The sequence below is a fragment of the Anser anser genome, assembly GCF_964211835.1.
Source record: "Anser anser genome assembly, chromosome: Z".
Lineage (NCBI taxonomy): Eukaryota > Metazoa > Chordata > Aves > Anseriformes > Anatidae > Anser > Anser anser.
In genome coordinates, this window is record NC_139723.1 from 17,520,195 (window position 1) to 17,543,394 (window position 23,200).

General features: G+C 42.8%; 1 protein-coding gene across 4 annotated transcripts in view; it reads right to left on the reverse strand.

The window, feature by feature from the left end:
- MTAP (methylthioadenosine phosphorylase) overlaps positions 1 to 23,200 on the reverse strand; it is a 38,067-nt gene that overhangs the window by 2,014 nt on the left and 12,853 nt on the right. For 2 of the 4 annotated variants that reach the window (XM_083816877.1, XM_083816876.1), the window contains exons 3-6: positions 18,655 to 18,822; positions 13,588 to 13,690; positions 9,937 to 10,176; positions 8,416 to 8,538 (exon numbers count right to left, since the gene is read on the reverse strand). In XM_083816877.1, the coding sequence (XP_083673003.1) occupies positions 8,416 to 8,538; positions 9,937 to 10,176; positions 13,588 to 13,690; positions 18,655 to 18,822 (634 nt within the window). Of the gene's footprint in view, positions 1 to 8,415; positions 8,539 to 9,274; positions 9,316 to 9,936; positions 10,177 to 13,587; positions 13,691 to 18,654; positions 18,823 to 20,891; positions 20,951 to 23,200 lie in introns of all 4 variants that reach the window. The other 2 variants (XR_014576550.1, XM_083816875.1) reach the window with 2 other exon arrangements.

The following is a 23,200-nucleotide window of genomic DNA, read 5'->3' on the forward strand; positions in this document are numbered from 1 at the left end:
AGCTCTGACAAACATCATTTCACAAAGGCTAGTACAGTAGTTTAAAAAAGGCAGGTAATATCTGCAGGATTCCTCACACAGTCATTAAGTTCACCTGAGAAGTATTTATGGAAGGTCTGACGCCCTACAATAAGCTGATTTTCTTACACACAAGCAGTAAAAAAAATCAGTTGTAATGGGAAATTCATTTTACCATTTCAGCACAGATTCTCTTCCAAACCTCAAGGGGTTGAATCCTATTGCAATAAACGTACAAAGCTCAATTCACAGTTGTGAGCTAAAATTCTTTTCAACAAGTCAGTTTTTCTCTCTCACCAATACTTTTCCCAACAAAGATAATAAGAATCTATTATACTAGTTCCATTTGGAAAGTGTCTGCTGTTACAAATTTGTTTACTTCATTCAGTAGTAAGCCCGTATTTTCCTTGATCAGCTTCTGAAATCATGCAATGGCTGAAGATGTTCTTGTTATCTTTGATGTCCCTTCCAAGTGTCAATTACAGGCAAGCTTTCATTTCCCTCAAACCATCTGTACATGCCTGGTCTTGCTTCTGGATTCCTCCTCTGTAGCTTGTTCTTGTTTCCAACTCTTGAATTCTGCATTTTTGCACTGGAGCTCTGTTCCCAGTTTCCTGATTGGTCTCTGTCTGGATCACTCTTACACTTGGAGAATGCTGCCCTTAAAGATCTGCTAGCCTTCCAGAGCTTTTTGCCCCTTCAAAGTTGCCTCCCATGAGATGCTACCTAGTCGTTTACTGGTTAAACAAGTATGCTCACCTGAAGTTCAGCATCTGTACTCTGCTATTTGCCTTCCTTGTTTCCACAGGATCTTGAACTCCATGATTTTGCGGGCATTACAGTAGTAACTGCCAATGATTATCATCTTACTACACAAATATTTTCAGTGACTAGCAGATGCAACTGTGCATAGAGTCACAGAGTGGTTAAGGTTGGAAGGAGATCATCCAGTCCAACCCCTTGCCAAGCAGGGTCACCTAGAGCATGATGCACCTGATCACATCCAGGCGGGTTTTGAATATCTCCAGAGAAGGAGATTCCACAGCCTCTCTGGGCAACCTCTTCCAGTGCTCTGTCACCCTCACAGTAAAGAAGTGTCCCCTCATACTCAGCCGGAACCTCCAGTGCTTCAGTTTGTGCACGTTGTCTCTTGTCCTGTCACCGGGCACCACTTAAAATAGTCCGATTCCATCCTCTTGACACTCTGCCTTCAGATAATTATATACATTGATAAGATCTCCTCTCAGTCTTCTCTTCTCCAAGCTAAACAGGCGCAGCTTTCAGCCTCTCCTTGTATGACAGATGCTCCAGTCCTCTGATCAGCTCGGTAGCCCTGTGCTGGACTTACGCCAGTAGCTTCATGCCTCTCTCGTACTGGGGAGCCCAGAACTGGACACAGTACTCCAGGTGTGGCCTCACCAGGGTTGAGCAGAGAGGGAGGATCACCTCCCTTCACCGGCTGGCAACACTCTTCTCATTGCACCCCAGGATACCGTTGGCCTTCTTGGCCACAAGGGCACATTGCTGACTCATGGTCAGCCTGCTGTCCTCCAGGACTCCCAGGTTCCTCTCTGCAGAGCTGTTCTCCAGCAGGTCAGCCCCCAGCATGTACTAGTGCTTGGGGTTATTCCTCCTTAGGTGCAGTACCCTCCACTTGCCCTTGTTGAATTTCATGAGGTTTCTCATCACCCATCTCTCCAGCTTGTCCAGGTCCCTCTGAATGGCAGCACAGTCCTCTAGGGTATCAGCCACTCCTTCCAGCTTTGGGGCATCAGCAAACTTTCTGAGGGTGCACTCTGATGAATAAATTGAACAAGACTGGACCAAGTACTGAACCCTGGGGGACACCGCTAGCTACAGGCCTCCAATAAGACTGCACTGCTGACTAAACCCTCTGAGCTCTGCCATCCAGCCACTCCTCAATCCACCTCACTGTCCACTCATCTATCCTGCACTTCCTGAGCTTGCCCACGAGGATGTTATGGGAGACAGTGTCAAAAGCCTTGCTGCAGTCAAGGTAGACAACATCCACTGCTGTCCCTGCATCTACCCAGCCAGTCACCCCATCACAGAAGGCTACCAGACCGGTCACCTTCTTATCCTCCACATGCTTGGAGATGACTTCCAAAATGACCATCACCCTTCTAGGGATGAGGTGAGGCTGACTGGCCTGTAGTCACCTGGATCCTCCTTCTTGTCCTTTTTGAAGACTGGTGTGACATTGGCTTTCTTCCAGTCCTCAGGCACCTCTCCTGTTCTTCATGACCTTTCAAAAATGATGGAGAGTGGCCTAGCAATAACATCAGCCAGCTCCCTCAGCACCCGTGGGTGTATTCCATGGGGGCCATGGATTTGTGGATGTCAAGTTTGCTTAAATTATCTCTGACACAATCCTCCTCAACCAAGGGGAAGTCCTCCTTTCTCCAGATAACCTCTCTTGTCTCTAGGGCCTGGGATTCTTGAGGGCTAGTCTTAGCAGTGAAGACTGAAGCAAAGAAGGCATTCTGCAACTCTGTCTTCTCTGTATCCTTCATTACCAGGGCACCCACCCCAATCAGCGGCGGGTCCAACATTTCCCGTCTTCCTTTTGCTACTGATGGATGTGAAGAAGCTTGTCTTGTTGTCCTTGCCATCCTTTGCAAGATTTAAATTCAAATGGGCCTTGGGCTTCTTTGTCACATCCCTGCATACTTTGACAATGTCCCTATATTCCTCCCAAGTGGCCTGTCCCTTTTCCCACATGCTCTATACTTTCTTCTTCTGTTTGTTTGCCAGGAGCTCCTTTTTCATCCATGCAGGTCTTCTGCCCCCTTTGCTGGCCTTCTTACTCATAGGGATACATCGATCTTGAGCTTGAAGGAAGTGATGCTTGAATACCGACCAGCTCTTTTCGACTCCCTTTCCTTCCAGGGCCCTCACCCATGGGATTCTTCCACGTAGGTCCCTGAAGAGGCCAAAGTTTGCTCTCCTGAAGTCCAGGGTTGCGATCCTACTTTTCGCCCTGCTTCTCCCTTGCAAGATCCTGAACTCCACCATCTCATGGTCACTGAAGCCAAGGTTGCCCCCAACCTTCATATCTCCAACCAGCCCTTCTTTGTTAATACAAGGTCCAGCAACATACCTCTCCTTGTTGGCTCCTCCACCAGCTGTGTCAAAAAGTTATCAGTACTCTGCAAGAACCTCCTGGACTGTTTTTGCCAAGCTGCGTGGTCTTTCCAGCAGATATCAATCAGGGTGGTTGAAGTCCCCCATAAGAACCAGTGCCTGTGATTGTGAGGCTACTTCAGCTACTGTGATGATTGTATTTCCTGATCAGTGACAGAAACACTATGTGATCACACATGTTCTGAAAGTGTAAGGGCTTCGTACGCTGACTGTGTCTCAAAACAACAGGCGTTGGGAAGATAGTGTGCCTGCAGAAAAGTTTACTCCAAGTTTTTTTTTCAAACTCATGTAACCTGAGCCTGGATAATGGTCTCCCTTTACAGCAACATGGCCATGAAACACTGGCCTAAAGATGTCTTGGTAGTTAAAAAATGCTAACATTCATACTAGGCTTAAACTAACTGGCATATCACAGACAAAAAGACATGACACAGAATGGATGGCAAGCAGCCTAACCCTGAGCAGGAAAACAGCCCCTGGACTTTCTTGCTTCAACACTCCAGGGTTTCCTGAAACACTACTGTGAGCTTCAGAGGTGAAATCACCATGTGCTTGTGTGGTTAAGTAGGAAACACATCTCTTAGGAAAGAAGCAAATAAATGCAGCTGGGCAAGGAGCCTTGCGACACCTTTGCTCCTGTTCGGTGAAGTCTCTCCAGTCACAGTAGCCAGATCACAGAGGTCAGAAAGGAAAAGTTTTATCCACGCAGAATTTTATGGTTTCACATGCTTCCCCAAACACTAGAAACAGACACCAGCAAATGCCTGTTTGAGATACCCAGCTGTAGCCTGAGCGTAGGCTGGCAGGGTTTCTCTTGGTACTGACTGCTGAGTACAAGCTTGTACAGTTCACAAGGCACACACAAGGTGCTGCCTTCAAGCATTGGGAAAAGGTGTCTCTGAAAACGTTCAAAAAACCCTCATCAGCTGACCTTTAAAGCTGCCAGAGCAAAATCTACAGAACATTTTGCATCTACAAAAATAAGGCACGTTTCACTCTTAATGGCTCAACTACATACTCATAGTGAGGCACAAACATCTCTCTCTCTTTGCTGTATCATGTAATTGCCTCTCTCCTTATCCACAAACACAAAATCGCACGACCAGCCCTGCATCTACCACTATTTAACGTCTCAGAGAGATTGCTACCCTTTCCAGCCCTTCCTAAAAAATAAGATTAAAGCAAGACTCCAAAACCTCAGACTTTCCTGCCTCTTGTCCACAGTGCTTTGTCCTATTAAAGCAGAAACAATACGACTCTTATTCTCCTGACACAGATCTCAACCCCTACTGCCAATACCTAGTTCCTGTTTGCAGTCCGTCTAGTACCTTCAGACCAACTTCCTTTCTCAGTATATTATCACTCAAACGAAGCCACTACCAGCAAAGAGCATAAACATAAGAATTGCCAAGTCAAAGTGAAACCATCTCAATATTCATCACTAATACCAGGTAGCAGCAGATGTCTAGAGAAGAAGCCTAAGAAGCAACATTAGAAAGAAGTACCCCATCCTCTTCATGTATCGTATTTTCTTTCAGAAAATAGTAGATCAAAAGCTGCAGAAAGCAATTGAATTGGTGTTTTAAACAGCTGACAATGAAATGGTAGAAGAGGATGGGAACCTTACAAACTTGGTGTCAGTTCTTTCCAGCCACTTGTTCTTTCATTCCCTATGAAGAATCAAGACAATCATACAAACAAAAGCAACAAGACACTGTCTTACTGTTTACTCAAGTACATCTGTCAGATTTGGAGTTAGATCCCTCAGTACCTTAGCAGCATTATTTACTTGGGAAAGTTCATGAAATGTAAGTCCTACCTGACCAACCTCATCTCCTTCTGTGACCGCTTGGTCGATGAGGGAAAGGCTGTTGACATAGTCTACCTAGACTTCAGCACAGCCTTTGACACAGTCTCACACAGTATTCTCCTGGAGAAACTCGCAGCCCATGGCTTGGACAGGTACACTCCTTGCTAGGCTAAAAACTGGCTGGACGGCCAGGCCCTGACAGTAGCAGTGAACGGAGTTAAATCCAACCGGTGACCGGTCATGAGTGGTGTTCCCCAGGGGTCGGTGTTGGGGCCCATTCTCTTTACTATCTTTATTGATGATTGAGATGAGGGAATTGCGTGCACCCTCAGTAAGTTTGCAGATGATACCAAATTGGGGGGAAGTGTTGATCTGCTGGAGGGTAGGAAGTCTCTGCAGAGGGATCTGGACAGGTTGGATCAATGGGCAGAGGCCAATGGGATGAGGTTCAACATGGCTAAGTGCCAGGTCCTGCACTTTTGCCACAACAACCCCATGCAACACTACAGGCCTGGGGCAGAGTGGCTCAAAAGCTGTGCAGAGGAAAAGGATCTGGGGGTACTGGTCAGTGCTTGCCTGAACATGAGCTGGCAGTGTGTCCAGGTGGCCAAGAAGGCCAAAGGCACCCTGGCTTGTATCAGGAATAGTGTACCCAGCAGGACCAGGGAGGTGACTGTCCCCCTGTACTCTGCTCTGTTGAGGCCACACCTCGAGTACTGTGTACAGTTTTGGGCCCCTCACTACAAGAAGAACATCAAAGCCCTGGAATGTGCCCAGAGAAGGGCTACGAAGCTGGTGAAGAGCCTGGAACCCAAGTCCTACGAGGAGTGGCTGAAGGAACTGGGGTTGTTTAGTCTGTAGAAGAGGAGGCTCAGGGAAGACCTTATTGCTCTCTACAGCTACCTGAAAGGAAGTTGTGGGGAGCTGGGGGTCGGCCTCTTCTCACAGATAACCAGTGATAGGACAAGAAGGAATGGCCTCAAATTGTGTCAGGGGAGGTTCACGTTGGAAATTAGGAGGCATTTCTTCTTAGAAAGAGCAGTCAGGCATTGGAACGGGTTGCCCAGGGAGGTGGTGGAGTCACCGTCCCTGGGGGTGTTCAAGTAAAGGCTGGATGTGGCAATTAGGGACATGGTCTAGTGGGTTATAGTGCTGGTAGGGGGATGGTTGGACCAGATCATTTTGGAGGTCTTTTCCAACCTTTATGGTTCTACGATTCTATAAGGTCCTTGCACACCAGCATGAACAAAGTAGCTGAGGTATATCTAGCACATTTTTAAAATTAGTTGTGGGAGGATTTTTTTTTTTTTTACAGCTAGTATTTAACAAAAAATGCAGTTAAGTCCTCTGAAAATGCTTTGCGTGGATAACAGGGAAGAAGGAATACTGGTTCTGCTGTCTCCCTTTTCCATTCATGCCACAACATCCCAAAGACTAAAGAGGAAGGGGAAAATGCTGTTGCTTCTCACAGATGTGTAGAGGGGACATGAAAAACAACTAATAGCTGATAACTGGAACTTAAGTGAGGAAAAGTTGAAAACATAATTCAAAGTCCCCTAAAACACTAATTTCAGGGTTTTGGGTTGAACCTCCACGAACCTGCCCTGTTCAAGTATGCTTACAAGAATCCGCAGGGAATTTTACTTAGTAAGTCTTTCTTTTAGGACACAGACTAAACCACACACGAGCATCACTGACAAGAGAAACAGATCAGAAATGAAACTAATTTTTATACCCATCAGAAGACACTGAAGAAGATTTTGACAGCACAGACAATTCTGTTGATAGTTGAGTTTCAGGGAACACTTTCAAGTACACAAAGACATGATTTATGTCTGGTTTTGTCTTTCTTACTCGTTTAAGTTTCATTAAACATAGTAATTTTTAGAAAAGAGAAAGAAAGAACCTTTAAGTGGAGAGAGCATCAGAGATTGGACTCCTTTGTTTCCCCAACAGGCTTTCTCCATTTCAGAATGCTGCTTCCACTAACAGCTCTTTTTGGCCCACTTCTATATGCTCTCTCACATTCCAATTCTCTTTCCCTGTTTCACACAGCATCCCAATGTAATCCTCAGTTCCTCTCATGCTACACACACTTGGACTGTCAGAAGTAGCTACTTGTCACAAGAACCTTGTTAAGAAGTTGGACAGACATCCATACAATTTTAACACCATTCCCTTCCTCTACCCTATAGACAGAAAAGAATCTCAAGCACTCCTGTGAAACTGTGGCAATGTAAAACATAAAAGCAAACTCTAGTCTCAGAAAAATTCTGCCTAAGAAATCCATCACTAAGGTATTCTTGAATAACATTCTTTTTTCATGCTCTTTGGATCTGAAAGCATGTGGGTGAATCCAGTTCTAATAATTTCAATCTGGCCATTACCCATATATTGTCACAAACTCCTCACATTATATACATTAAAGAGAACACAATGTTTTTGATTTATTTCAGTCTTCAACACTTGGTTCTCCATTGTTCTAAGACTTAATCTATAGCTGAGCAGATGTAAAGGCTTTTCAGCAGTATACTCACCTAAATTTTTATCTTACCTATGTGTCCTGGTTTCGGCTAGGATCGAGTTAATTCTTCTACTAGTAGTTGGTATGGTGCTGTGGTTTGGATTTAGGATGAGAATATTGATAACACACTGATGATTTAATTGTTGCAGAGCAGTGCTTACACCAAGCCAAGGACTTTCTGGCTTTTCCCACTGTCCTGCCAGTGGGCAGGCTGGGGATTTAGCAGGAGCTGGGAAGGGACAGAACCAGGACAGCTGACCCAAATTGGCCAAAGGGGTATTCCATACCATCTGATGTCATACTGACCAATTAATATGGGGGGCTGGCTGGGGCGGGCGGACTGGCTGCTCAGGGATAGGCTTGGCATCAGTCAGAGGGTGGTGACCAACTGCATTGTGCATCACTTGTTTTGTATACATTATTATTAGTAGTACTATTATCATTATTATTATTTTCATTTCTTTTCTATCCTAATAAACTGTCTCTATCTCAACCCACAGGCTTTCCTTTTAATTTTTTTCCCTCTGATTTTCTCCCCCATCCCATGCGGGATGAGGGGAGGGGGAGCGAACGGCTGTGTGGTGCTTAGCTGCTGGCTGGGTTAAACTAATACACTGTGCTGTGAAGCATATACTTCAATGTCCATATATAGATGTCTTTAATCTTTTTACCTTTCGTAACACTTGCCATGAAAATGAAGCTAAAATTGAATTTTTGCAGCAAAGTTTGTAAGACTTTTAATGAATATATTTGTCCATCTTGAATAGATTTGGTTTGTTAAAGCGCCTAATTAAAAAAGTTACGATTTAAGCAGAAACATTTTAGAGCATATACCTATATGACTTGTATATACGCATACACTGTCCCCAGTACAAACTGACCTTATATGTGTACTTACTTTCAAGGTGTGCAGGGTGTCTGTCCATTCCATGGAACCTATCAGAGGTATAGCAGTAAGGAGTATGCTAGTAGCCTTATTTGCATTCTCTTTCAGCGTCTTTAAAACTTTATCCACTGAAACCTACAAATGAAATAGAACTGAGTGGTGTTTCAGTTTTTATCACACATTTAAATGCCCCAACTAAATTTGTTCAACTAATCCAGCTCTAAGTGAAAAGGTGAAGCACAGACAAAAACACAGTATGTATTTTAAAATGCCATGATCCTTTTAGCTAGTAAAAACTTATTTCCTCTGAGAGTCTACGTTTGATTGTATTTTATAGCTTGGTCCTGATTCTGTGAACTTCATACTCAAAAAAAATGTTGGTTGGGCTTTTCATTTGAACACATTACAAGTAATGTCACTGGTGAAAAAACATATTGCTTTCTAGGCACATTTATGAATCATAATAAACTAAAACTAACACATCTGGATAAAGTGATAATCTAAAAAAATAAGAAAAAGCAAAAGCTAAGTAAACCAAGTAATTATTAAATCTCTGTGGAATTTGCAGAGAAGTTGCTAGTTCTGTTCTCTGTGTGTCACAGGGAACTTTAAATAAAATGTCATAGGGGGCTCTTTATTACAGCACAGTACAGATGTGTGTATTAATTTTACCAAAGACTTGATACTTTTTTTTTGTATACTGATGAATATTAGAGGATAAAAAAATATTTTGGATAGTCAGAAATTCTATTTAATAATAATAAATGTTCTATGTGTGCTAAGCTGTATCTGATACAGTAGTTTGATATTATGGAAACGTATGCTCCAGGAACTGCTGGCTTCATAAAAATCTATGTCATCTCTTATTTACCAATGTTTTTGCAGCAGTGCGCAGTCTGTGTTCAAACAGTGCTGTAGAAAAATGGAGACAAGATTCAGATTGCGTCTGAGAAACTAGAAGCAGTTTAAGTGATACTGTACAGGGGTGTAGGAAAGAATTTATTTGTATACATAAAAATTGAGAGAGAAGTTTTACAGTTACTTAGGCAAATTATCAGGTGTCCAACTAAATTGTCTCTGTTGTCTCATGCAGTAAAGTTGGGCTGTTCCTTTCTATGATGACTATGATTTAACAGACTATTGGTTGAAGTTTTTCACTGGTAGTTCCTGTCCAAGTGTATTCCACAAGAAAAAGAACTAAAGAAGACATATCCTTTTGCAAAGAGTTGCAAAAGAAAAAATACCAGACAGATTACAAGAGACAAGTTCACACTACCTTCATACATATAGCCCCCCTGATTCAGACACAAGGAGCTAAATGGTTTGCTAGCAGTAAGGCAAGTTTATAAAAATGAAGGAGGTAGCAACATTTGTTTCTGTTCTTACTTTACAATTGTCACTCCAGAGTAATTCTTCAATACTGATATAAGTAAAACCAGATTTAATTTAGTACGTGACCTCTGCCAAAAGCTACATACAGGTTCTCATCCAGATCCTTTTGGACAAGACTCAGAGGAAAAAGGTTGCACTCACTGTTTCTTCATGCTCCTTCCAGCAGTCATAATCTGTTGCCATAGCAATACTTGCATAACTCATTCCAGCTTCTTTTGCAAGAATCACTTCAGGCACTGTGGTCATATTGATAACATCAGCTCCCCAGCTGCGAAACATCAAGCTCTCTGCTCGAGAACTGAAACGTGGGCCTTCAATTGTGATCATTGTCCCCTTAGAATGACATTGAAGCCCAAGCTTCTTTGCAATCTCAATAAGAACCTGCAAAATATGCCGACATAAGGAAACGCACGTATTTCCCTGGTGCACTGCTCTGCATCTCACAAAAAAAACACACATAAAAAAAAAATTAGCCCGATACTAAGCAGTATTCGCATGGCTACAGCTGTCCAAATGCAAAAATTAGTTTCAGTTTTCTCATCCAGCAAGATCAATTAATAGTATTACTGATAAGAATGATATTGAGCTCACCTAATTTTGATTGTATCACTCGGAGTACTGTTTTCAGAGTAGACAAAGGAGATTGGAAAACAGAAACATTCTGCTTTATATTTAGGCTTTGCTTACTTTCAGAATAGAATCATGAAATGCTACAGGCTCATGCCACCAAGCACTGCATTGCCACAGTGCTGGAGTTAAGCTGGGGAGAATACGAAATTCACTTTCTGAAAGTTTGCAAAACTTTCTAAGCGTATACTTCAAAGAGTACCCTGGGAATCTGAAACTTTTATATTTTCGCTATTGCTTGTGGCTGAGCTGTACATGTATCTTTTTTTTTTTTTCTAATAGTCTTTACATTTCCAACAAGGACCATGTACATCATGATGATGAAATCGTCATCATGATTTCCATTCTTGGTACATGGCTTGGGAAGCAATAGTTGATACCATAGGAGTGAGAGTGTACCAGCATGTGTAAATGGGACTAGGAAATCCACAACTGTCCTGAGTAGGAAAGTAACAGCAATTTTAAAATGACCATGTAAATGTTTAAAATGACCATGCAAAGAAAAGCCTTGTCTTCTCAGCATCATGGAATTCCTAAATGTCTGCTGGAGCACCCTTTCTGCAAAATGCTCTGAGGAGCCTGCACGCCAGCAGGTCAACCCATCATACAGGGGTGCAACAAGTAGCAATACCTTGAACGTGCTATCTGACCCTGTGGGGTGATTTCTCATTTGGCATGTGGATCCATGGACTGTGGGGAACAGCAGAAGTACACATAAAGCTGGAGTACCCCACAGCAGATGTGTAGGCAAACTTGCCATCCCAGAAGAGGGTGGGTATGTTTGCAACCCACACATGCTGGGGAAGGGCATTCGTGCACGTAGCTGTGTGCATATGTGTAGATGGCCCTAAATGAGAGTTTTAGGAGATCAGCCACAGAAGGACTTTTAGAAATTTGTATGTATTTATTAACATGCTGTATCTAATATTGTGGCTTATCCCTTATATTGATTCTGAACATATAATTCACTGTTTGCCTGTTAATTATGTGTTATTAATAAATGAATAAAAATCTTCAGCTGTGATTTCACTTAAACCAGAGGAGTTGGGAAGTATTTCCCTGAAACTCTTTACAGCTACCACTCCAGTCCTTACAAGATGCTGCTGTGAGTTTCTAGTAGTAACAACCAAGGCAGACTACGTTATTCAAAAGCCTACAATCACAGAAAAGATAAATTCCTTTTAGGTTCTCATTTGATTTACAGTGTGTAAAAAAAATACAATGGAATTTTTCCACATATTTGCACAAATGCAATTTAATAAAAAGTTTTCAGATGTTTTCATGCAAATTCCTTAATTAGCCTACTACATTAATAGTTTTGGTTTTATTGCTAGTGCATTTAGCTATGATAGTTCCCTGAATCAGGGAAAACTGAAATAATTCCAACAATTTTCAGGGACACTTCCTGGAAAAAAAATTAATTCACTTTTATCTGGTATTTTCAAAAAAAAGTCAAAGCATCTCTTTTCAGCCTCTCTAGGAGCTCAAAACAACATTTCTTTAAAACATCTGTTATACTGATTAGAATGCACAGGCTAATGAGATAATGAGTACATGTGAGACTGGGAAGTACCTAAATGTTTGTTCTCTGAAAAAGTAGTATTTCTCTGCTCTTTTTTTTTTTTTTACAAAAATTAATATCTAAAGAGCACTTTCTATAGATACTTAACAATCAGATGAAACCAGCCTCAGTGCACTTTTCCTGCATCCTCAGGAAATGGCTTATATGTATCTACTTATGCTTTCTAAAAAATGAGGAAGAAACAGCATGAAGTATAGCCAATCATTTCAGTAATAACACTGTTTTCAAACCATTACATAAAGTCTACAGTTAGATGTCAATAAACTCCTTGAATCTGTTGTGACACGACATGGTCAAAGTCAGTAAACAACTATATGGCACCTAATCTTTGATAACAGCATGTGGCTAGGCTCTTGCTTCTTGTAAACTGCGAAGTATTTTGCATAGTTTACTGCCTAGTGGAAGAAGGGTATGAATAGGCGCGTATATAATATATAGCAGTCTGTTTCCTCTTCAGCTTTAAAATGTCTTTACTTCACTGTAAAACACCTTCATTCCCAGTGCCCTGAAATGTTCCACTAACAACACTTGGACCTACTGGTTGGTATCTCAAATCCACATTGACCCTTGGCTAATTAACAAAAACAGCTTATAATGGCAGTGAAGTGAGATGGTGACAAGCAGAATAGCTCAGCAATACAAATATCTGTAGATGCTTAGGGTACAGATTGAGCCACTTGATTCGTAATTCAGTTTTGACCTGTTCGTTGTTGTAAACTGATTGCACAGAGAGTGAATCTGTTGAATGCACATGACTAATTCTGCAAATATTCCTGTGGCACTTCAGAATGTAACTCCCTGCAGCTTCTGATCAGAGAATTCCACAACAGCACAAAACACTGAGTTCAATCTTCACCTTCGCTTTTCCTCAGATGTAAGAATACACTGAGAAGGCATATTTAATCAGATACGCTCTCTACTAGAAGTTTATAAAGGTGTTGAAAAGCAGAGCAACGGTTCACACTATTTATTCTACCTGTTTTCAAAGCCTGAAAATCTTAAGTGACTAAACTAAGAGAAGCAAAATTTAAGAACAAAAGACAAATGTAATTTGGCCTGTCTCTACGTTTAATATCCTTTAAACAAAGCCACTACTCTCTACCATGACCAACAATGCACAAAAGCACAAATGCAATATTGGTATTTCTGTGAATGCTGAAGTATTATTCTTAATTCTCTGTACTGCAAGTATGTAGAGTGTCTTAGCCAAAGATGCTGTTTCATTTAGAATGGAAAGGAAATAATTCCTAATTCTGTCTTCCTATTTAGTCCACACTGTTGCTCTCGTCATTTTACATGAGAAATAAAGATTTTTTGCCCTGCTATTAAGACTCTGGAGAAATCTAGGTTGCCAAATGTCTTCTTAAAGTGTTTCAAGTACCTACTTTAGATCCTGCAAGATCTTTTACTTCCCGTGCCTTCCAAATTTTACAATTTTCTTTAATATCACGACATATCTGAGAAATAGGAAGCGGTTGAGATTATCTCCATATTCTGACAGCGGGTAATTAGACTACTACGCCATACGTTACAAGTATAATAAAAATATAACATTTTAAAATACATCTACAACATTCACTAACCTCTCTGGTTTTGGTGCAGAATGGCTCTGCCATTGGAATATGACATACTCCTGGAAGAGTGGAACACTGACCATCATATAAAGTATAATGTCTTTTAGTTGTCCTGGAAAAGCAGAAAACATACTCAGGGAGAAGAACAGGGACAAATGATAATAGAAAACAATAAATTTACACAAGTCCAAAACCATAATATTCTTGAAGGGAACAAAAATATCAGTACGATGGCAATCACTCAATCACCACCTGTAATCAGAGAATCACAGAATGGCTGAGGGTGGAAGGGACCTCTGGAGGCCATCTGGTCCAACCCCTTGCTCATGCAGGGACACCCAGAGCAGGTTGCCCAGGACCTGCTTATCATGGGTGATTTCAACTACCCTGACATTTGCTAGAAGGCCTACTAAGCCAGCCATCCGCAGTCCAGGAGGTTCCTCCAGTGCACTGATGATAACTTTCTGATGCAAATGGTGGACATGCCAACTAGGAGAGGAGCACTGCTGGATCTTGTCCTCACTAACAAGGAGGGGCTGGTGGAGGCAGTTACGGTTAAGGGTAGCCTTGGTTGCAGCGACCATGGGATGGTGGAGTTCAGGATCTCATGTGGCAGGAACAGAATACCAAGCAGAGTTGCAACCCTGGAGTTTAGTAGGGCCAACTTTGGCCTTTTCAAGCAATTGCTTAGGGAAATCCCATGGGCCAAGATACTTGAAGGAAAAGGTGCCCAAGATAGCTGGTTAGCTTTCAAGGACTGCTTCTTCCTTGAAGAACAGAGCATCCCAACAGGTAGGAAGTCAGGAAAGGGAGCCAGGAGACCTGCATGCTTAAACAAGGAACTGCTGGGCAAACTCAAGTGGAAGAGGAGAGTCTACAGATCATGGATGGAGGGGCTGGCCACTTGGGAGCAATATAAGACTGTTGTCAGATACAGGGAGGCAACTGGGAAAGCTAAGGCCTCCTTAGAATTAAACCTCTGCAAGACAGGTCAGGGACAACAGAAAGGGCTCCTTCAAGTACACTGCAGATAAAACTAACCCTAGAGGCAATGTAGGCCCACTGATGAATGAAGTGGGTGCCCTGGTGACAGAAGATGAAGAAAAGGTGGAGTTACTGAATGCCTTCTTTGTCTCTGTCTATAATGCTGGAGGCTCTCCTGGGGAGCCCTGTACCACTGAGGCCCCAGAGGAAGTCAGGATAAAGGAGGAGTTTGCCTGGGTTAATAAGGGCTGGGTTAAGGACTGATTAAGCAAGGTGGACATCCATAAATCCATGGGTCCTGATGGGATGCACCCGCAGGTGCTGAGGGAGCTGGTGGAAGCCATTGCCAGGCCACTCTCCATCATCTTTGGTAAGCCATGGGCATCGGGAGAGGTGCCCAAGGACTGGGGGAAAGAAATGTTAATCCTGTCTTCAAAAAGGGCAAGAAGGACCTGGGTAACTATAGACTGGTTAACCTCACCTCCATCCCTGGTAAGGTGATGGAACAACTTAACCTTGGTGTTGTCTCTAGGCATATAAAGGACAAAAGGGTCGTTAGGAGCAGTCAACATGGCTTCACCAAGGGGAAGTCATGCTTAACCAACCTGATAGCCTTTTATGAGGATATAACCAGGTGGACAGATGATGGTAAAGCAGTGGGTGTAGTCTATCTTGATTTCAGTAAAGCATTTGACACACTCTCCCACAGCATCCTTGCAGCTAAAGCGAGGAAGTGTGGTCTGGATGATTGGGTAGTGAGGTGTACTGTGAACTGGCTGAAGGGAAGAAGCCAGAGAGTTGTAGTCAATGGGACGGAGTCTAGTTGGAGGCCTGTATCTAGAGGAGTCCCTCAGAGGTCGGTACTGGGACCAGTGTTGTTCAATATATTCATCAACGACTTGGATGAGGGAATGGAGTGCGCTGTGAGCAAGTTTGCTGATGACTCTAAACTGAAAGGAGTGGCTGACATGCCAGAATGCTGTGCTGCCCTCCAGTGGGACCTCGACAGGTTGGAGAATTGGGCGGGGAGAAACTTAATGAAATATAATGAGGGCAAGTGTAGAGTCCTGCATCTGGGCAAGAACAACCCCAGACACCAGTATAAGTTGAGGACTGCCCTGCTGGAGAGCAACGAAGGGGAGAGAGACCTGGGTGTCCTGGTGGACAGCAAGATGACCATGAGCCAGCACTCTGCCCTTGTGGCCAGAAAGGCCACTGGTATCCTGGGGTGTATCAGAAGGGGTGCGGTTAGTAGGTCAAGGGGGGTTCTCCTCCCCCTCTACTCTGCCCTGGTGAGACCACATCTGGAATATTGCATCCAGTTCTGGGCCCCTCAGTTCAAGAAGGACAGGGAACTGCTTGAGAGAGTCCTGCACAGAGCCACAAGGATGATTAAGGAAGTGGAGCATCTGCCTTATGAGGAAAGGCTGAGGGAGCTGGGTCTCTTTAGCTTGGAGGAGACTGAGGGGTGACCTTATTAATGTTTATAAATATGTAAAGGGTGAGTATCAGGAGGACACAGCCAGGCTCTTCTCAGTGAAATCTAATGATAGGACAAGGGGCAATGCATGCAAGCTGGAACATAGGAGGTTCTGCTTAAATATGAGACAAAACTTTTTCACGGTGAGGGTGATGGAACACCAGAACAGGCTGCCCAGAGGGGTTGTGGAGTCTCCTCCTCTGGAGACTTTCAAAACCTGCCTGGATGCATTCCTGTGTGACCTGATCTAGGTGTTTCTGCGCTGACAGGGGGATTGGACTAGATGATCTTTCAAGGTCCCTTCCAGTCCCTAACATTCTGTGATTCTGTGACCATTTCTGGGCGTCTTTTGAAGCTCCACAAGCAGGGAGGCTCCACAGCCTCCCTGGGCAACCTATGCCAGTGCTCAGGCGCCCTCACAGCACAGAAGTGCTTCATGTTGTTCAGAGGGAACCTCTTCTGCTGCAGCTTGTACCCACTGCCTCCTGTCCTATTACTGGGAACCACTGAAAAGACCCTGCCTCCATCTTCTTTGCATCCTCCCTTCAGGTATTTATAGACACTGATGAGAGCCTCCTCTTCCCCAGGCTGAACAGTCCCAGCTCTCTCAGCATTTCCTCATAGGGGACATACTCCACTCCCTTTTTTGCCTCTGTGGCCCTTTGTTGGACTCTCTTCCATATGTCCATGTCTCTCTGGCACTAGGGAGCCCAGAACTGGACTCGGCACTCCAGCTGTGGCCTCACCAGTGCTGAGAAGAAGGGAAGGATCTCTTCTCTCCACCTGCTAGTGATGCTTTGTGTAATACAGCCCAGGATACCATTAAGGCTTCTTTAACACAACCTAAACCATCAACGTCCTTTCAATCCTCTTTACAACACATAACTTTACAATTTTATTATAAAAATGTTTTTCTTTCTTTTTTCTTTTTTTTTTTTTCTTTAAAGGGATATGTTCTTAATATCCAAACTTAATAAAGCTGGTTATTTCCTTTCTAGCTCAGAAAGTCTTTCATGCAGACTGGCAAGTGCTCGGAAATGTAAAGCTGTGGGAGATCAGCTAGCTTCAAAATGAATCATTAATTTTGAAAATTACATTTTGGATGAAGTATGGTCTCAGATTTCATTATCTGGGTTCATTTCCTGGCTCTGTCATTGTCTTTCTGACTGACCTCTGCATGAGTTAGTTTCTCTATACTTCCACCCCTCATCTGTAGCAGACAATAATTCTGCTATCATCCAAATTCTTTCTTGTTTAAAAACGTGTTCTCTCCGGGCTACTTCTTACCATGCATGCAGATCAAGGTTTAGCATAGTTAGGCTCCTCACACCTACCTTTGAGCCTGCTAGATTATAATGTTGTCAAAATAATATATTGCTTTACTCACAATTATCCAAACCACATACCTTTGTTTAGCATTTCCTCCATCAATCGTGATATAAAATTGCTCACTTCCAAGTACTATTGGCAGAATAAGGATGAATATGATTTAGTCTGTATAAACAAAGTGATCAGCCTCAATACTTTTAGCCTCATCAAAAAAATAAAAAAGGAAAAAATCCCATCCACTGATAGCAATGCAGCTACTCTCCGCTCAGAAATCAACTCCAATATAACACAAAGCAGTCTATACAGGGCTTGTTCCTGCAGGGTACTTAGTCATTTAGATACCCTGTACTTAAAATACATTCTTTTACAAGAAAAAACAGTTACACAAAAAATCAGTATGTCAGAATTCAAATAGCACCTCATTGCAGAAAACAAGTAGACATGTTCAGCTGGCAATGAAATATTGCCAGCAGTTCCACATAAGCACAAAGATTCCTCATAAACCATTCTAAAAACCATTCCAACTTAAAACTAGATGGAGCAGAGAGATATGACTTTAATATATAATACAAGTATTAAAATTAAATTGACTTGTAAACATGTGCAACTGCACTTCTGAATTATTTGGTGTAGTTGGTGATCTTTAAATGTTGCTTCTTCCTTTTGGGTTTTGTCTGGATTTTTCAAATCACTGGATAATCAAGAAGGGGTTATTGATGGGAGTACACGGACTTTAGAAAACAATACTTCCTTATGATTCTTAGAAAATAAAAAATGTTAGCATCGATTCTTGTTTTAAAATCACCCCCTATCTTTTACCACAATGTTGTTTTTGATCTCTCCTGTATACTGCCTCATCATTACTGTATGTTTTTTTCTACCAGGATCCTACTCTACTGAGTTCCTTCTTGCACCTCTCCATTTCATTTCAGAATCTTTCTGAAGCTTACAGTGGTTTGTGCTCTTACAATGCTCCTCACTCACATCCAAAGAGACCTCTTTACTTCAGCAGACTCTTCCCAAGGAGCAGTATTTTGGTTTGTTTGAGACAATTCTTCAAAGCCCGGTATTTCTTCAGTACCTGTTACAGCTAGACTTCTAATCTCATTCCTGTTTCCTATCATGCTTTCTTACATGAATATCCCTTTATGCCGTAAGAACTGAGGCTATCACCTCATTCCACAAAAGCTTAATTAACATCAACATATTTTTATACAGTTTAACCCCATACCCTTTTTTCTCCTCCCAAACTAAGTACATAATTAAAAGCAGATGTTACTTACCTGTCAATAAACTGGTCAATCATGATAAGATCACCTGGTTGTATTTCTTCTCGTAATGAACCGCAGGCAGTAGTCACCAAAACATGTGAGCAATTCTCCTCTTTTAACGCCCAGATATTGGCACGGTAATTAACATTTGATGGCATAATTGTATGATGTCTTCCATGTCTGCAAAAATGCATGTAGACAGCAAGTAAAATAAATCAGACTGAAATTGCCTTTGTCCTCTCAAACAGAATTCCAGGAAATGTAGTTTCTCTAAACAACACTGGAGGTGGGACTGATCATTTCAGCATCTTGAGGCATAGCTTGTTTTCTTAACTGCATTAAGATTCTCTTAATATTTGAACCAAGAAGTAGTGCTGTAGCATTTTTTTTTTACAAGTTGAACTTCAAGATTGTAATGAAAAATATTCTTGAAACTACAATCCAAATACATGTTAGCATCTTCAAGGGTACAAAAAGCATTTTTCTCTGAAATTTGTAATCCATTTTCATAGATTCTGAATACCCAGGGAATAGCAATATTACACCTTACACACACTATAACAGATTTCTAAGATTTATATACAACTCTATAATTTCCACTCATAAGTATTGCTTGTATTCTCCAATCTAGAAAAGAGTGGAACATCACAGGAAATTAAAAGCAGAAAACACACCCTGTTTTAATGTCACCCTCCCAGAGAAAACAGTAGTGTATCATCAGATTTTTCTCTTTGCTTCTAAAATGATCTGTCAGTTTTCATAAATTAGAAGAATGACTTTGCATTGTTTCAGATTTTTTTTTCACCAAAACAGAAAATACTTAAGTCTTATAATAACATGCTTTCGTTTTACCTCTGTCAACACTACAGAGATGCATCACTCCCATTAAACAGATTTGAAAGTTGTTCCAAAATATGCAGGAGGAAAGGGGGAACTTAATTTACCAATTAGGTCCTTTAAAGAGAGCAAAAAGTTTTAAAAACTTGATCAGTTGGGAACTGGGAATTGCACATGGCACAACCAAGTACTGTCAGGCAGAATTCCCATGTTGTCATTAGCATTTCTGATAAGCTAGCAAGTGTGTAGATTTATTGTTTAGTATTGCAGCTGTAAGAATCCTCTTCCAGAATATATATCTTTTTTTTTTTTTTTTTTTTAAATCTGGCATTCAAAGTTAACTTCCCCCCTCCCCCGCAGAACACTAAGCAAAGGTGCAGGTACCTTGGTCCCAAAAATAAACTTGTGGGACTCATATGTGAATGGTCATAAAACCCAGTGAGGAAATAACTCACAGCACAGTGGTTCAGCCACCTGTAGCCCAAGGTCTATTCTGATATAGCACAACTACGTGACCTTGGCTTAGTATTTTTATTTTAGAAAATGTTTCCCAGGTATAATAAAATATGCCAGCAAACCACAAGCAGAAACGTGGAGATGGTAACAGTCAGCAATTTAATGAAAAAATACTGGCACGGAAAGAGTCAGGTCATTAACTGCAAATAGGTCACAATTGCCCTGGCCAGCCTCACCCTTTGTCTTCCACACAGGCACACAGTGCCCATGAGCTCAGTGCTCCCTCCCTCAGGCTCAGGCCCTGGCCATCTCTCTTTGCCCAAGCTGTGTCACAGCTGTGCCTCCTGGACGGCCCTTAGACCTTTGCTGTCATTTGTCTCCAGACCTGTTATTTCGATGGATTTTTGCACAAATGCTTCAGCCTTGTCTCCAGCCCTGTCCTGGCCCTGTCTCCTACTGCTCCTGCCTGGACTACCTGGATGGATCCTGGACCTGATTCATCACCTCTGCTTGTCAAGAACTGTTAATGGACCTTGTTATTAGCAGCTGGCTCAGACCATGTTGCCCAGATGCTGTATTAACATTTTAATATTTCATCTATTAGCACTTTAATCCAAGATATCCATGGCTATGCTAGCCAGTGTTACTTTTCCATGCATTCATTTGCAAATCCTGCTTCCAGCATCTGTTTTAAGTATGGTAAGAGACGTCTGAATAAAGGTGACCCAGGGAGGGAGAACTATATGGGATGCAGCTTTCTAAGCAATACAGGTAGCAGCTAGAGGACTCAGTAATCAAAGGGGATGATTTGGAAGAGTCTACGGGAGTACCAAGTATAGGTTGACATACAGGCCTGACAAAGTCAGGGTAAAAATTCAGTTCACCTCATGTAAAAAGAGAAGACTTTTGAGAAAACTTCAAGACATAATATAAAATTCCCTAAAATGCTCATTTACCTTGCCAACAGCACACAGTTCACATTTTTTATCTTTCCCAAAATCAAAGCATCTGATGGCTGCAAAACAAGCAAAAAAGAATGAGTTACTGCTTACCAATCACAACAGAAACCTTAACTACTACTTACAAATAAGCAGGACAGCTATGTAAGGAAATACTAGTTAGATAAAGGAAACACTGGAAATAGCACTGTAGTCTCACACTATCTCCAGCTCAGAATAAGCCTGTGATTTGATGTGGGGCAGATTAGTACAAGCGTAGAACTGGAAGATCAGCCAGGATTCTCACACTGTTTCTGTGTTCATACTAACAATAACTGCAAGCACCCACTTTGAGGTTTGAAATAGTACTTTGAAACACTCATACTTTCAAATACTTTGAAACAGTAATTTCAAACAGAGCAGAATTAACATGAAAAAGAATCATGAGCATGTTGCCTTTAAATCAGTTATCACTGTCCTTTGCAAACTTTGGTTGGTTTATACTAAAAAGGTGTCATTTCCTACAGAAAGACCCCCCCAACAGAAATTGCTTTTAATCTGTCCCTTACCGTAACATTCCCCATTCATTTCTCTGTCACCTTTCTACCAAGCTCATTCTCATGTTTCAGACTCCTCCAATCCTTTCTTCTGCTCCCCACACTTCCCAACAAACTCCCTCTTCCCTGCTGCATAGAGTCCTCCCTTTTGGAAGTGAACTATGATATGGCAGAGAACTTCTTGTACACTAACTGCAGAAGCAGCATTGCATTTGGTTAGTCTAGGGACCAAGAGATGAAATGCACTTTCCTCTCACAGCTGTAGGACAACGTGTTCCCCCTGAGTAGCCAACCAGCCACGAAGCTACAGCATCTTGTTTGTAGCTGCCCAGCTGGGACACATGCCCTACAGTGGGCAATCCCAAGTCATCAATTGTCACTGCAGCAAATGAACTGTTCTGTGGGTTGTATTCATAGAATAACAGAATATCCTGAGTTGGAAGGGACCCACAAGGATCTTCAAGTCCAACTCCTGGCTCCACACAGGACCATCTAAAAATCAGACCATGTGTCTGAGAGCATTGTTCAAACACTTCTTGAACTCTGTCAGGCTTGGTGCTGTGACCATGTCCTGTCCTATCCCCAGAGCAGAGCTCAGTGCCTGTCACTCTGCTCCCCTCGTGAGGAAGCTGCAGGCTGCCATGAGGCCTCTCCTCAGCCTCCTCTGCTCTGGGCTGAGCAAACCAAGTGACTTCAGCCTCATACGTCTTCCCCTCCAGACCCATCACCATCCTTGTAGCACTCTAGTGGGTTTACATGGCAAGGTTTTGGTAGCAGGGGGCCACAGGGGTGGCTTCTGTGAGAAGAATCTAGAAGCTGCCCCATGTTAGGTAAGGGCCCCACTGCTGACCAGAGCTGAGCCAATAAGTGATGTTGTTTGCGCCTCTGTGAAAGCATATTTTAGACATGGGAAAAAAAAACAACGCTGGGAGAGTGAGAGGAATGAGAAACAGCCTTGCAGGCACCAAGGTCAGTGAAGAAGGAGGGGGAGAGGTGCCCCAGGCGCCGGTGCAGAAGTCCCCTGCAGCCTGTGGTGAGGACCATGGTGAAGCAGGCTGTCCCCCTGCAGCCCATGGAGTACCACAGTGGAGCAGGGTTCCACGCTGCAGCCCGTGGAGGAGCCCCTGGTGGAGCAGGTGGTTCTGCACTGACGGAGGCTGTGGCCTGTGAAAGACCCCCACCAGAGCAGATTCCAGGCCGGACCTGTAGCCCGTGAAGAGGAGACCATGCAGGAGCAGGTGACCTGGCAGGAGCTGCTGCCCGTGGGGGACCCAGGTTGAAGCAGATCACTGCAGCAGGATGCGCTTGCCTGGGTGTCACAAGGAGTCCATCTCCTGCTTTGCAGCAACATTTGGAGGAGGCTGCATAGTACTGCCCAGCACTGTATTCCCTCACGTTTGCAGAAGCAACTTGTAGCTGTAAGAATATTTTTTTCCTCTAGTCTTCATTTACACAGGACAGCAATATATAAATTCCTCAACAATCACTTAATCTCTTTGGGCTGAAATCACCATCTTTGCTCAGCCCAGGTCCAAAGCAGCAACACATGCAAACACAGCACACCACTCTGCAGCCTGGGGAAGGACCATCATATGAAAAACGAGTGCTGTTCCCGAGTCTTCTGCTGAGCAGCCCTCTGCACTGGAAATGTCCCTTGATGCAGGCTGCTAAGAAGGGCAGCTCCATCTTCTGGAAGCTGACGTGTTTGAAGCTCTTGTGTGGTTTTGGCATGTGATTTGAGGCAAGAAGCCTGCTCTCAGCTCAGTTTCT